General features: G+C 58.3%; 1 protein-coding gene across 1 annotated transcript in view; it reads left to right on the plus strand.

Moving 5' to 3' along the window:
• The first annotated feature begins 1,165 nt into the window (after window positions 1–1,165).
• The window catches only part of HS1BP3 (HCLS1 binding protein 3), a 31,433-nt gene continuing 17,005 nt past the window's right edge, over window positions 1,166–15,593 (plus strand). The window contains exons 1-4 of the mRNA XM_041755718.1: window positions 1,166–1,305; window positions 5,732–5,897; window positions 9,277–9,484; window positions 11,601–11,817. Of these exons, the coding sequence (XP_041611652.1) occupies window positions 1,274–1,305; window positions 5,732–5,897; window positions 9,277–9,484; window positions 11,601–11,817 (623 nt within the window). The 5' untranslated portion in view covers window positions 1,166–1,273. The remainder of the gene's footprint in view (window positions 1,306–5,731; window positions 5,898–9,276; window positions 9,485–11,600; window positions 11,818–15,593) is intronic.

Below are 15,593 nucleotides of genomic sequence, written 5' to 3' on the forward strand. Positions count from 1 at the left end.
TGCCTGTGTCTTTGCCCGCTCTGTGTGTCTCTCATAAATAAATAAAATTAAAAAAAAAAAAGAATCCTGTTAAGTCAGTTGAGAGACAATTTCCCCCCACCCCACCCCCCGGGGGGGAAACTGATCACTTCCACATATGATGTCTAAGTCCTGGCCTGCCTTCAGCAAGAATCCTGCTAGGTGGGTTTAGTAAGAACCCCCCTCTCCTTGCTGCCCCCTCCAGTCTTCCCCCCCTGACCCTGACCCAGCACCAGGACCATGGGGAAGGTGGAGCCCAACTCCCACCACCCCACCTTGCTGTACTGAGTGTACTGAGCTGGGCCCGGAGTCCAGAGCCCATCGAGGTCGCCGCAGCCTCAGGAAGTCCTCCGTGGGGTTTAGCAAGCGTCCCGACAACGTCTCTGTAGCGGGGGAGAGAAAAGCAGCTTTGGGAAGCTTTGGTTGGGAAGACCCTGCCCGCCTCTGCGGAGAGCCACCGGCAGGCCTCCGGAGCGCTCAGCGGCTGGGGCTTTGGACAACGCCCCAGAGCGGGTCGGTCGGGTGGATCTTGTTTGCGGGGTTAGGGGTTACCTCATTTGACCCTCCTCTAAGTATCCCCGGGGCCGTGACCACTGGCTGCCTTGTTTCCCGACGCCCTCCCCAAGCCAGCGGAGCCAAGTCATTTAGCGTCTGAGCCGGGACACTCCGGGCAGTCCCAACGGTGACCCGGGCGCTGTGGCTGCCGGGACAACTGGCGCAGGCCGGGCCCTGCGGTTACCAGCAAGGCTCCCCTGCTTTTGCTTGCTCGGCTCCTGGCCGCTGGGTTGGCTCAGGACAGCGGTCGGGGCACGGGGGGCGGGGCGGGGCCAGGGAGGGGCGGGGCGTGGCCGGTGGGGCGGGGGCGTGGCCAGGGAGGGGCGGGGGGCGTGGCCGGTGGGGCGGGGCCTGTGCCGGGAGGGGCGGGGGCGTGGCCGGTGGGGCGGGCCGGGGCGGGCCGTGGGCGGGGCTTGGAGGAGCAGGGGGCGGAGCCGGAGCCGGGGCCGACAGGGGCGGGGCGGGGGCGGGGGCGGGGCCTAGCTGGACCCGGGCCTCCCGCCGCGCAGTCCCAGCGCCGTCCGCGCCCAAGTTCCAGGGAGGCCGGAAATTCGCTGCGGCCGCCAGAGGGCGGGCGGGGGCCGGGGCCGGGGCCGGGCCGGGCGGGGCGGGCCGAGCGCGCGGGGCGGGGACGTGGCGACGCCGGCGCCGGCGCCAGCGGGTCCCGTGACCGTGCGCCCCGCCCGGAGCCCCCACGGTCATGCAGTCCCCGGCGGTGCTCGTCACCTCCAGGTGAGCCAGACCCCGTGCCCGGCGCCGCGGAGAGCTCCATGCGCCCCAGTCGGAGGAGCAGGCGGGGGCGTCCGGCCCCCTGGCCTCGCGGCCCGGCCTCGCCAGCGCCCCGGCGCGTTGTCCGGCGCGTTGTCCGGGCTCGGCCGCTCCACCGCCCCGCAGGAGAGGTGGGCGCATGGAGTGTCCCGTTTACAGATGGGCAAAACTGAGGCCCTTAGAAGGGTAACGGACCCGTCCAGGACCCAGAGGAAGGCCGGGGTTGGCCGGCCCCGCCGGCGGGCGGAGAGGGGTCACTGCTCCCGTCTCTGCACGGTTCGTTTCTTTTCAGCCCCGAAAACACAGTTTACGCATCCTTTCAGGGCTCGCTGTGTGCCAGGCGCCTGCACGGCCCTGGGGATGGGGCTGAATCACGAAGGCCCGGCTCTGCCCTGCAGGGCACACGGAATGAACACCGCGGGGGCCAGAAGCCGGGGGAGGTCGTAGGTTCAGGTTGCCATGGGGGTTGCCAGGGGCGCACCGTGCAAGGGCCCCAGGAAGAGTAGGAGTTAACCAGGTGGAGGGGAGGGAAGAGGTGGCAGCTGCTCAAGGAAGTAGCTCGGAGAAGTGCAGGTTACAGCAGAGGAGGCCTCGGGAGGCAGCAGGTGCAGTGTGGCCCCACCCTGACCCCGACCTGGGGGACCCAGGGCAAGATGGACCCTGGGAAGGATGGGATGCACATGCTTTGACTCCTCTGTAGAGGGACTCACGGTGTTTTCATGGACACTCCTCTTGTTCCCCCTACAAGAGCCTTGGTCGAAGATGTCAGTTGATTGCATAAACGAATGTTATTGATTTCCCAGCCCAACTCTTGTTTTTCCTGCTGTAATCTGATGTATCCTCTGTCACTTCAGGTCTACAAAAATGTGATTCTGTAAGTAAACCCTGATGCCAGAACCTGTTTGGTGTCCTCTGCATGACGCAGTGAGGTCACAGGTTGTGTTGTCATTGTCAAAAGAGGTGTATCTGGTGCTACATAAGTCGCCTCTCCTGGAGCCAGTTGCATTTTCTGCAAAAAGGACGTTTGAGATTGGCAGGTGTGAATAGGGCCGGCAGTAGACATCCCCCTCAGCACCCCCCCCACACACACACACACACACCGCATGGTGTGACTTTGGAGTGGGTGCTTTGGAAGGGGGTGGGTGGCTCCCCTCACTGCCCTAACCCTGTGAGCAGGGCTGGCTCACAGTGATGGGTGCTGGTGATGAAGGCCAGGTGGGTGGTGCTCAGTCCTTCCTGCTGGCAGGCACTGGCCAATCCAAGGAGCTGTCCACAGGGTGGGTCCCAACACTTGAGACCAGCCACCAGGCAGGCTCTTCACAGTTGGGCCCCAACTCAGCTTTCCACTCACCACCACATGCATTCACACCTGCATTCATCCAGCAGCTACTGATCGAGCGCCTACTCTGTCCCAAGTACTGGCTCAGATTCTAGGGTGTAGCAGTGAACAAAATGAAGCCCATCTCGTGGAGCTTCAGTGGGGACAGCTGGACAGTAGGTAAATAGATAATGTGTCAGGGATCATAACTGGCATGAAGGAAAATAAAACGGTAGGGGGCGGGGAGGAGATAGGAGGAATGAGTGCTGGATTTTGGGGTGTGCTGATTTGTCCAGGAGTGTCATTCTGATGGAATGGCAGTTGGGCAGATCCTGACAAGCTCCCTGAGGGAGAGAGCCGTGAGGATACCTTGAACAAGACGTACCGAGCAGAGAGGACAGCAGAGCCAATGTCCTGGGGCAGGGGGGGTGCTTGGACACCAGCAAGGAGGCCAGCATGGCTGGAGTGGATGAGGCAGTGAAGAACTGTGGGCTTGGAAGCAGTGGGGGGACTATGGTGAGGAGGAGGTGAAGGGAGAGAGAGAAGGGAGGGGGAAGATCCAGAAACCTACCTCAGGTAGGAGCCAACCAGTGTGTCCCCAGGGGTCGGGGAAATTGATGCAGGGATTTCTCTGATTGCTGCCCTTCTCAGTGAAATAAGAACCAGAGCTTTCAGGGAAGAACAGGTATTGGGAGCTTGTGGGTGGTTTGTTGAGAGAGGCAGCTTCGACTCCATGCCTTGCTGCTCGGCAGATGGCCCCAGGAACAGCAGAGTAGCATCTGCATCCCCTGGGAGCTGGCTGGACATGCGGACTCTCAGGCCCCGTCCCAGACCCGCTGAATCCAAATCTGCATATTGACAGCTTCCTCAAGTGACTGGGATGCACTTGAGGATGGAGAAGCTTGGTCTAAGGCATAGCCGGGAAAACTACACCCAGGAGCCTGCTTCTCCCTCTGTGTCTCTGCTTCTCTCCATGTGTTTCTCATGAATAAATAAATAAAAATCTTAAAAAAAAAAAAAAAAAAAAAGGTTACCTGGAGTAGTTGGCAACATGAAGATAATGGGTCCCCCCCTCCCCAGGGCTTTGATTCAGGGGCCTGAATTTCCCAGGTGACACCGATGCAGCAGGGACCACACTTTGAGAAGCTCAGATCTAGTCTAAGGGAGGGGTGCCAGGCCCAGGCTGCAGCTTGCAGGTTGTGGGACCAGGTGGCATGTATGAGTGTCCCAGTCTCAGGTCCCAGTACAAAGGAGGCAGAGACTTGGAGTGAGCAGAGGAGCAGAGGCCGGAAGCAGTGCTTCCAGTAGTGGCACGTCAGGGCCTCCCAGCGGAGGAGGCATGACGGGAACAGGAGGGACAGTGGATGGCAGTGAGGTGGTGGACTGCAGGCCCTCGTGGGGCCAAAGAACTGCCAGATGCCAGGTACTAAGAGGGAGAGAGTGAGCATGGCCAACAGGAGGTTCCTGCCAGCAGGGAGGTCAGGGGGTCCTTCACACCTGCTTTTCTTGGCCAAGAGGCCCTGCTCCTCTGCACTTCCACCCACCTGTGCCCTGTTGCCATAATGATCCTAATGCCTACCTCCCTCCACCCGAGAAGAGGCAGCCCCGGGCTCTGGGGCAGCTGCCTGGGTGTGATCCCTGGCTTCACTTCTGACTTGCTGAGCCCCGGACAGGTGACTCCCTTTTTGTGCTTCTTCGCTTCTCTTTAAATGGGTCTGAGCAGTTGTGACCCACTGCAGGGCAGCCAGGAAGGAGTGACTCTTAGGTGAGGTCCGTAGAGCCTGCAGCAGTGCCAGCTGCTACCAGGCTCCCCTTTAATCCACTCTGTGCCCCTGCCCTTGTAGCAGGAACCCCCAAGTAGACGATGCGCTAAGCCAGGAGCACCATGGTCTCACCTCAGTGTAAGGCCAAGAATGCTCATTAGGTTACTGGCCAAAGGAAAGGAGGGCTGATAAGTCAGGTGTGCTTTTCCATCTCGCAGAGGTGCATTTGGCCTCGCCTGGGCTTTCCCAAGTGGCCAGTGCTTATGGCAGCGCGCCTTGTGCCACATGAGGACGTTCGTGTGTGTGGAGGATTGTCTGGTCCAGGCTTGTGTAAGGACCATATGCAGGCAAATGGCAGTTGTCCTCCCTAGTTGAGTGACAGCGGCATCACCATGGTGATGGTGTTGCATGCCTAGTGTGGAGGTGGCAGGAATCCGTGTGGAAGGAGCCCCAGGGGACAGAGTGTCTCTGAATGATCGGGACGTTAGTCCAGAGAGGGAAAGGCCCCTGCCCTGGTATAGTTTTAGTGCAGAAGCGCCCTCCTCCTCAGAGCATCCCTTTGCTCCTGTCCTGGAAGTCCTGCCAAGCACATAGTAGGTCTCCACCTTGATGAGGAGGGGTCCTGTCACAGGTGTTTGTGTGACATGTATTTATCCACGTGGGTCTACGTTACCCCTTACAGAGAATAAGGACACAGTTACTGTTTTTTATCACTTGAGAGAAAACGTTTCATGACTCGTTTGCCCCCCATACAATTCAGTATGCGTGTGGAGCACGTACAGATTCTCCAAGAGCCGTGATGTTCTACTGAGCACCCTCTCAAAGCCTCACACAGCAGCCTCCTCAGTGCCTTGCGGGGCCCCGAGGCTAATGGGGACCCTGCATCCAGTGCCCTTTCCATCCTACCCGCCCTGGGCAGGTTCTGTCGTAGGTCTGCGGCCCTCTGATGGGCTGAAGAGATGTGTCTCTACTGGGGTTCCTGGCAGCGTGTCCTTCTTGGGCTGTGCGCAGAGAGCCAGGCACTTTCCTTGGAGAGAACAGAGCCCCCGGATGCCGTCCCTCCAAATCCTGCGGGGACTTATGCACCGAGCATGTTTTCCTGCTGGGGACAGCCGTTTGGGAGGGCCCGGGCCTTGTGAGGGGCCGGTGTGTGGTGGTGCTGGTGGCCCGAAGCAGGGGCCGCTGAGGACAGCCAGTGGCGCAGCTTCCCAGCCAGGCCTGAAGGCCACCCTGAGGTCCTGTCTGCATTTCGCTCGAGAAGCCTGCTGACCTGAACCTGAGCTTCCTTTGCCTTCTTTCCCTTTGGCAGGCGACTTCAGAATGTCCACACGGGCCTCGACCTGACCGTGCCCCAGCACCAGGAGGTGCGGGGCAAGATGATGTCAGGCCACGTGGAGTACCAGATCCTGGTGGTAACCCGGCTGGCGGCGTTCAAGTCGGCCAAGCACCGGCCCGAGGATGTCGTCCAGTTCTTGGTGAGCCCGGGACTCTGCCGGGATGCTCCCCAGGGGGCCTGGGGACCAGGTACACAGACACACCCGCCAGAAGGCGTGAGTGGCATCAGGATGTGGGGCCTGAGAGGGCCAGGGCCGGTCGGGCAGTAAGTGCACAAGGCCGGGAGCTCCTGGTCCGTGGAGATAGACCTGTAAAGAGATGCAGGCCGTGCCGGGAGCGCAAGGGGCTGTAGGCATGTGAAGGGGCACCTGACCCACCTCGGGAAATGTTCTGGAGGATATCTCAGAAGAGTGAGGGCTGAGCGAGTAGAGCTGCACAGCCGGGGAAGGGTGTCCAGGCGGAGGGCACAGCCTCAGCAGGGCAGGCGCAGGGTGTTGTGCGCGGGGAGCTGCCCACAGTTGAGTATCATCCTAGAGGAAGCGGGAGGCCACGGGCAGAGTCCAGGTCATGGAGGGCACGTAGGGAGCCTGACTCATCTTGCAGCCAAGGAGGAGTTTTCAGTAGGGGAGTGACTCCCTGGCCCATCTGGAGGGGAGTAGACTTGGGTTGGACGGAACCAGGCAGGGGCAGGGACAGGGGGCCAGGTATGGGGCCAGAGCTGCCCCAGGGGAGGGCCGAAGGCAGGCCGGTCATGGTTGGTGTGAGGGGGAGGCAGACAGTTGTAAAATATCTCCAAGGTAACGGGTGTGTCATCTGCTGACTGACCGTTGATCCGCACCAACGAAGTAAGGTGCAGAAGGGCAGGTCTCGGGGCGGGGGGGGCGGGGGGGGCGGCGGGGTGGACTGTGAAGGCCTAGGATGCAGGTTTGGGAGACGTCAGCTTAGAGGTGAGGTTGAAAGCCTGGGAGTAGGTGGATGTGAAGGGCAGAGGGGAGGGTTTAGGAGGGAACCCCAGAGACACAGCAGCCTGGGGACAGTCATGGAGAGGGAGGAGCTGCTGAGGCCACAGGGAGAGAAGTCGAGGAGTCACAGGAGCTAAGGGAAGAGAATCTGAGGTCAGTGCCTCTGGGCATAATGGAAACAGCGTTTTGGGAGCTCTGAGGAGCATCCACGCCAGCCTGCTTGTCCCATGCCAAGGGCCAGCCTTACGTGTGAGGCTGTGCATGAAGATGTTTCTATACCTCCACGCATCACACCAGTGCCACTTTTCTGACCAGTGACACCCACACCCTGCAGAGGGTGTGTGTGCGTGCCTGCGTGGCCATTCGTGCAGATGCTTCTCAGGCATTTGAACCACCTGTGAGAGCAGAGAAGCATGTATTTACACCCCATGAAATCTGGGGATGCAACCCAAAGCCTGAAAATCTCTGAAGTTTTGAGATTTAGCTTAAAAGAAAAAAAGCATTTTGCATTCTATTCCTGAAAAGGATATACATTTTTTTTAAAGATTTTATTTATTTATTCATGAGAGACAAAGAGAGAAAGAGAGGCAGAGGCACAGGCAGGGGGCTGGGGAAGCAGGCTCCATGCAGGGAGCCCCACATGGGACTCGATCCTGGGACTCCAGGATCACACCCTGGGCTGAAGGCAGGTGCCAAACCGCTGAACCACCCAGGGATCCCCGGATACACATGTTTTAATAGAAAAATGAATTTAATTGCTGATCAGAAAGTAAAACCAGCCCCCACACAGGGGCACTGTGTACGCTTGCCCTTTGGCGGACTCCACGTGTGCTGGTGGCACAGGCACACACACTCTCGCCAGAGACTCCGGGTAGCAGTGCCGTCTACCCTGCACTGGACGCGCCAGATAAACGGGAGCTCCCGTCCTCTGCACTCCCTGCCTCTCTCTTAGCCTCCTCTTGCTGCTGTTCAGGCAGCCACATGAAAAGCCCTGGCTTTGGAACACTGCTAAATGAGGGCCCCGGATGGGGTGACACCCCTGACTTAAAACTTCCCACCCCCTCGCACCATCAGCATCAGAGCTCTGGAGACTCAAAGCTTCCAGGCGCCCCCCCCCTCCTGTCCTGGTGGGTCCGGGGGCTGGGCCCGCATGGCGCTGTCAGGCCAGCAGAGGGCGCTCAGCCCTCAGGGTCAGAACTCCGCTCAGGCCTGGGCTGAGTCAGCCTGGCTGGAGTCCCCGTCCTCAGGAGCACCGGGGATTAGAGCCTGCATCACTTCTGTGAAAGGATCCTCTTACCTTTCCTCGAGGGCTGTTCTCAGGAAAGCTCCAGAGCCAGGCCCTGGTGTTGACAACTGCAGGCTGCAGCCTCCTGTCCCAGATGACCCCTCGGTGTATGTGTGGGGCCCCGGGAGCTCAGATCCTAATGCCGCCCCAAACACCTGCCGGCCTCTGAGACTCTCACAGGCTGGGGGGACTGGTGAGAGTTCTGGTTAGCCAGGGCGGCGTGCTCTGACACAGCTGTGCACCGGGGTTGCCAGGTCTCGTGTCAGCACCTCCACCCACCTGCCTTGCCCCCCTCCCCCTGCCCCCCGCCCCCAGTCCATCGGCCACACCGGCATTTCAGTAGTGCTGTGCTGCAGACACAGCCCTGGCCTGGGAGCAGAAATGGGAGTATCCGTGTTTGCACGCTCCATGCCCCATGCTCCCTCGGAGGAGCTGGGGAGACAGGTCTAGCATACAGGGAGAGCACAGAGTCCAAGACAAGGGAGGACGCTGGGCAGTGGTGGGGTATGTGGCTCAGAGCAGGGGGCCTCTTAGAGAGCCCACCTTGGGCTACACAGACTCCAGCGATGCCACCACCACCCCGTGTTACAGCTGCTCGCTCCACATGAGGCCCGAGCCTTGTGGGGCAGAGACCATGCTGGGGTGACCTCTCACGGAGCAAACTCAGCCGGAAACTGAGTGTGCTCTCAGGATGACTCGAATCGCCTGCTTCCCTGGAGTCCCGGGGTGCAGTGGGGTCCTGGCTGACAGCAGCGCCGACAGACAGCCGTACCACAGCTGGTCCTTCTCCACATGAGCACTGTAAGGACCGTCCCCACCAGAAGGCTGCTGCTCGTGTGCGGGAGAACCATCCGGAGATCTGTGCTGAGAATAGGTGACTCGTGTTGTTGTGGGAAGATGACCTAACAGCCGGCCAGACCGTGAGGTCATCCCACTAGTATGCTGAGGGCCCAGAGTGGAGGCCCCCAGCCTCCGTGGTCAGCCATGGGCCAGGCCAGGGCCCCTGTGTCAGATGTGTCTACCTGGACCTGTGACAGTGAATGGAATCCACAGTGACTGTATCTTCCCTTTGGCTACTGAGACGTCAGCCATTTAGCCTAGCGCTGATTAGGGGGTGTTGGGAATGGAGCCTGAGGCAGGGGGGTGGCCGGGGGGTCAGAGAGCGAGGCACGCCCCAGGTGCCCGTCGTGTGGCAGCTGTCCCTGCGGACTCCAAGTAGCTGTCGGAGCGGGGCGAGGAGAGGGTAGGAGGCACGTGCTCCTCTCATTCCAGGTCTCCAGAAAGTACAGTGAGATCGAGGAGTTCTACCAGAAGCTGAGCAGCCGTCATCCCATGGCCAGCCTCCCCCCGCTCCCCAAGAAGGTCCTCTTCGTTGGGGAGTCCGACATCCGGGAAAGAAGAGCCGTGTTCAATGAGATTCTGCGCTGTGTCTCCAAGGACGCCGAGTTGGCAGGAAGCCCCGAGCTGCTAGAGTTTCTAGGTACCTGAGGCTCCGTCCTGAACCCCCGAGGTCTCCGCTGGCCCAGAACGAGGCCTCGTTCCCCTGGCTGGGGCGAGTGGTGCCGCAGCCTCTGCCTGCAGCCGGGAAGCTTCCGCCAGCCTGTTGAGGCAGGTGGGCCGGGGCGATGGGCAGGAGGAGACTGGCACCCGGCCCTCGAGGACTGAGGGCTCCCACAGGGCCTCCTCTGTAGCCTGACCCCACCCATGCCCCTCCCGGCCATCCCCAGAGCCCTCCCAACCCCTACACACACACACACACACACTCGCACACACGCACACACGCCCCGCTCGGCCTGGGGACCTGGCCCAGCGATGTTGGTGGGTATGGCCGCCAGAGGCTCCCCCCACGCTGGCCCAGTAATGGGGACCTCAAACCCTTTCAGGCCGTGTCCACAGTCACCTGGTCCCCCTTCCAGTTTCTTCAGCTCTCAGAGGGGAGGATGCCTGGCTGCCAGGTGGCGTGAGAAGTCAGGGAGCTCTCACATGTGAAGTGCCTACAACAGAGCCTGCCGGGCAGTAGTGCTCTAGAAGGCTGGCTAACACTTACCCCCCAACCCAGCACCCCCTGGCGCTGGCCGGGCTCACACAGGTGCCCCGAGGCACACGAGATGCTTCTGTGCCTCTGGGCAGGGGAGCAGTCCCCGAGGCAGGTGCTGGCCTCTCCCTGCCCCCCAACTCTCTCTTCTCTGGACTGTTCTGTTTAGCTCTTCCTCCCGATGACTGTGGTCTCTAAGCTCTACAAGACAGAGGGGAGTCTTTCAGAAGACAATTAACAGCAAATAAGCCAAAAAAAATGTTTAAGGGTGAGGGATAAAGAAAGCAAAGGCGGTAAATGCACAGAAGGCTGGGGCTGGGTAAGGCGACAGGTTCTTCTCTCTGTTTCCATCCTCTCATAGGTGCCTGCCGGCCCCGGGTCGTTGGTGGCAAGGTCACGACCTGCTTGCTTCCCAGTGGGCTGTGTTGCCTGTGATGTGGGGGCTCCAGCTGACCCATAACAGGAAGAAACTCCAGATCTCCTGGCCCCTGGGTTAGAGAGAAGCGGGATAAGATGGTCTAACTCTCCTAGCCTTTCTGCACCTCCGTTTCTTAATCTGTAAAGTGAAGGTGCAAACAGGATCCCTCACGTGGATTTTTACAATAGTTCAGTGAATCCGCCTCTCTGAGATGATTTTTACACGATGCCTCTTAGGTGAACTTGAAGTTTCATGAGATTTCGAATGGTTTTTTCACATTTGTCCTAATAAAATAACAAAGCGCAATATGAGGCAACGTAATCATTACTGCTGAGTTTTATGTAACGCGGTCACACGTATTACTTTGGTGTACATATTAATTTTCTCTATGCCAGGCATCTGGTAGGTTCTCTATCTAAGCGTGGTATTTTCTTTTTTAAGGAACTGTTTTCAAAGATCTACACTTGGTAACTATCTGGATAGAGATGAACAAGTAGTCCAAACCCGTGTTTCTCAATCCATCCGTGGGGAAGGACTAGATTTGTATTCCCAATCTGTCACAGACAGATACTTTCACAAATACAAAATCACATGCCTGGATGTCGTGACAATGCCAAGCTGCTATGGAAGTTTCCAGATGCCTGCTCTCCCTTTCTGTGCTTACCGCATCATGAACATCCGTCTGTGGGCCATGCTTTGAGAAGTGCTGATGTAAGCCAGTTTGTAATGGAGCCATTACAGCTTGTTCTGGAATCTTCCACGAGGTCACTATGTATCCATTGGGTTCATGGTCTAAGTGCCCAGACCCTTGGAGTGGGCCTTCCTGTGTGATTGCCAGAGCTCCCTGACAATGTACACTGGCTGGCGTTTCCTACCCTTAGCCTGGGGCCATAGGCTCTGTTATTGGGGGTGGTGCCAACTTGTTCCAAGGCTCCCACCTATAAGCACTCCACTGAGGCTTTGCTGCAGGCTCTAGGCTTGGAGCCCCGGCTGCCCCTTGTCTACCCAGACCCACCACACTTGTCCCAGGACATGGTAGGAAGCCCCTAGCACAGGTCCTGGCACAGGAGCTGGGGTGTGGTGCGTCGCCCCCTTCTCCCCTGGCCGTGGCTGTCAGATGCTCATTTCCATGTCCTTCCGCAGGCACCAGATCTCCAGGGGCTGCGGATCTCTCCAGCAGAGATGTCTCCGTCCTGGATGCACACAACCAGGCCCAGGATGACGCGGAGGCTTTTGACTTCTTTGAGCAGCAGGACCGAGCGGAGGGTGAGGATCTGCCCATCCCAGACCTGAAGGGTGAGGATGCAGGAGAATCTGAGGAGGAAGAGGAAGAGGCACTGGACCCTCTGGGCATCATGCGGTAGGTCTCTGGATAGAGCCTCCTCTGGCTTGCTCCAGGCTCTCTGGTGACGGCTCCTCTCTCCCTCCATCCTGGAAGTCTGAGAAAACCCGTCTCCCTGGGTCATCACTCCATGTGGCCTGGTGTGCTCGGGCTGGGCTCAGGCATTGCCTTCTCCTCCCTGGCCACAGGGCAGGCTCCTGGTCCTCAGCTCTGCACTGAGTCCCGGCAGAGCTGCCCCCCACCCCCCACCCCCGCTCATCACCGGCAGCCTGGGACTCACGGCATACGATCGGAGCTCCGTGGGCCCTGTTTCACTGTTCTTAAAGCAGGGGTGCTTACCTGGGCCCTGCCTCCCCACAAGGCAGTCGTAAGGCCCGTAAATCACACGGGTGGAAGGGACTGATAACCTGTAAGATGCCAGCTGTGTGTGATGAAGACAATAGAGTGAGGCCTGGGGTCCCCTGGCTGGTCAGAGGTGTCGCCTTTACCTGTACACACGTGCACACAGGTGTGCACACACAGGTACACTGGCTGGAGAAGAGGTAAGCAGGTGTGGTCTCGGTGGCCCCTCGGTGTCCTGACTCCACATCCTGCGGCCTTCTCCTTTCCTGGCCCTCCAGCGGCCTTACGGCATCAGTGTGCTGCTCCTGAGCCCCTGCCGCATGACTGTTTTGTGCTGGGGGGAGCTTTGTACTTTGCACTTCACCTACCACGTCTCACTGACACCCTGCCTGCAAGGAGATGCCGTTATCTCACTTTACAGGTGAAAGAGACCGAAGCTTGCAGAGGCCAAGGGCCCTGCCCAAGGTCAGACAGCTGGTAAATACTGGTCCTGGGATTCAGATCTAGTTCAGGGTCCTGGACTCTGGTACCTCACTGCTTGGGCTTCATCTTGGGTCTGCCATTTGCCAGCCATGTGGCCCTGGCAACTTACCCCTTGTCTTTAGTTCTCTGCAAGGAATAGGGGAATGATAGCACCTCTCTGTAGGGCTCTGTGGACACTGAGTTAACAGATACGCTAGCGCTTCACTCCTCTCATGGCCGCAGCTTGCTGCCCCGCCACCTCGGCAGAATCAGACCGCAGACCTGGGGTGACATCCCATCTGCCCTGATGAGAGATCGAAGTTCAATCAACAGATGAGGGGAGGGCAGTCTCGCAAGTCCTGTTCCAGAAGTCAGGGAGGGGCAAGTTCACCATAAAGGGCATGAGAATCACAGTCTAGAAGGCTCTACCCGCTATCCACCAGCCTTTCTCTCCTAAGGTGGTGGTGGGGGAGGGGATGTGAGGCTGGGGACACGCAGGAGGTGTGGCAGCAGGGCCACCCTGTGATTAGCCTAGAGGGGACAAAGATTTACACTCAGGGAAGATCTGGTGCTCCAGGAGACGTGGGACCAGAGCCAGAAATCGTGTAGCACCCTGGTACCCAGGAGTCAGGTGTCCTCGCCCCCCTACCCGGCCCTCAACAGCCACCCTGACCTGAACAGGGGTCAGCAGCCCAGTGGGAGAGGCTGTGAGGTTACATGGGGAGAAGCCAGTCGTAGCCACTCTTATCAGCCTTGGATGACCTGCAGGCCCTTCTTGGGCTTTATTTGGGTCAGGATAAGGCTTTGTTTGAACTCATGTTCTCTGTTGTTCTGAGTAACCACATGGAAAGCCAAACTGAGAAGGACTTCAGGGGTTTACGCCAGCCTTTGGCTGAGGGTCATGCTTAGCAAATCGGCTCCTTTTTTGGGTAGGAAAATGCTCTTTGGGGTTGGCAAGGGCCGCCTTGAATTTCTTACTTATTTCTAGTAGCAGATTTTCGTGGGATGCGTCAGCTGTCTGGGACCACCTGCCCCCCAGCACTGTCACCAGCTCTGCACTCCAGGGACCTCATTCCTGGATCCTGGGAAAGCATAGCACCTCAGAGGGATCCCAGAGGCTTCAGACTTTCTAGTTTCTCCTTTAACAACTGGTGTGGCACTGGGCAGTTATGTTATTATCTTAGGGATAAAAACAACTAAGGCTTTTTGAGAGCTTATTAAATGCCAGGAACCAATTCCCATTCATGTAAATAGACATTTCTATTTCTGCCCTTTTTTTTTAAGAGGTCATGACACATTGCTCTCAGGACCTGTGTGGATCTGGTGTGGGAAATGGTGCTCTAGAAAGCCAGCAGTGGCATCAGGCTCATCGTGTGTGTGGAAGCCGAAGTCTGGAGACAAATATCTCATCCAAATTCATGCAGCCACCAATGGCAGAGTCATGATGCGATGGCGTCCCCTGGCACTGTCCCCTGATTCCAGTTACTCTGCAGTGTGGGAGGTGGGCGAGGCCCTAGGATTATCCCCCTTTCACAGATGGGAAAGTTGAGGACAGTTGAGCAGGGACTTGGCCGAGCCCTGTGTGTGGCAGCGCACCGACCCCCCTGCCACCCCCCACCACCGTGACCTGTTGACTCTTGAGCAGGCTGTCCACCTGCCTGTTAGTGGGGAGCATTCTGGTTCTTGCAGGAGACTTAGGCCTTGCATGCATATGTCCCACTCTGGTGCCTTCAAGTCCCCCTGCAGATGCAGCACCCCATTCTCCCAGATGTGTACACACCCCCCCCCCCCCCCCCAGCACCCATCTGGGCCTGGCTTTCTGGAGCAGCCACATTTTCTAGGTGATAGGCGTCCGGTCCTTCCTGCCGTGGACCAGGCGGGGCGCTGTTGCTCCACCGCAGGGCTGCTGGGGGCGGGGGAGGGGGTGGCCAGCACAAAGCCCCGTGCGAGGACTGGCCTGGCTTTTCTTTGTCTCCTAAACCTGGTTCTGATTAGGGAAAAGACGAGTTGCTACACCAGTACCAAGTGCTTAGAGAGGGAGAGAGCTCTCAGGCGGCCGGTCCTGGCCCTGCTGCCCTCCTGTCTGCAGGAGCATCCCTGTCCCGGCCACCCGGTAACCACACGCGCAGCGCTTCTCTCTGTCCTCTCACGGTCCCCTTGCGCGTCGTACACAGTTCCCGTGTTTCACTATTTTAGAGACTTCACACGTCTGAGAAAGACGAAGTTCTACCATAATAGCTCTGCCTTCTGCCGGAAATACCCTGTTAGGAACATCTTTAATTGTAACTTGAATAACATAGGACTGGAACAGAAAAATTAACGACACAGTGAAAAGGCCTTTTGCCGTGAAGGTATATGGTTTTGGATACACATTTTTTTAAATGTTTTATTTATTTATTCATGAGACAGAAGGGCAGAGGGAGAAGCAGGCTCCCATGGGGAGCCCAATGTGGGACTTGATCCCGGGACCCCGGGATCACGCCCTGAGCCAAAATCGGATGCTCAACTGCTAAGCCACCCAGGCATCTCTGGATATCCGCTTTTCATACAAAAAAAGGGATTGTGTCGAGTACACCATTCCAAAATTTGCTTATTTTCAGCTTCTATGCTAGGTCTTTCTAGATCAGTAAATAGACTGACTTCTCCGTTCTTAACTCTGTGCTGGTCCGTTGGGTCTGTTGGGTCCAGTCGGTGTGCTGTGAGTGGTATTGCCAGGTGCCTGCCTGGGGGCATCGTGGTGTTTTCTGTTACAGACAGTGAGGAGCTTTATCGTGTATGGAGCTTTTCCTCCCAGATAACTGCCCTGGAGCAAGGTCCTGGAACTTCTTCCCTGGGGGCCTTGGTTGTGCAACTCCAGGAAAGGATTCTTTTAGGGACTTAACCCCTCTCTTCTGGGAAGGCATCTCTGCTTTTGCAAACCCTGCCCACCAGGCAAGGTCGCTGCCCCCCACCTGTTCCCCCAGTGCCCAGGGAGCCCCTCTCCAGCCCCA

This window comes from Vulpes lagopus, chromosome 5, assembly GCF_018345385.1.
Source record: "Vulpes lagopus strain Blue_001 chromosome 5, ASM1834538v1, whole genome shotgun sequence".
Taxonomy (NCBI): Eukaryota; Metazoa; Chordata; class Mammalia; order Carnivora; family Canidae; genus Vulpes; species Vulpes lagopus.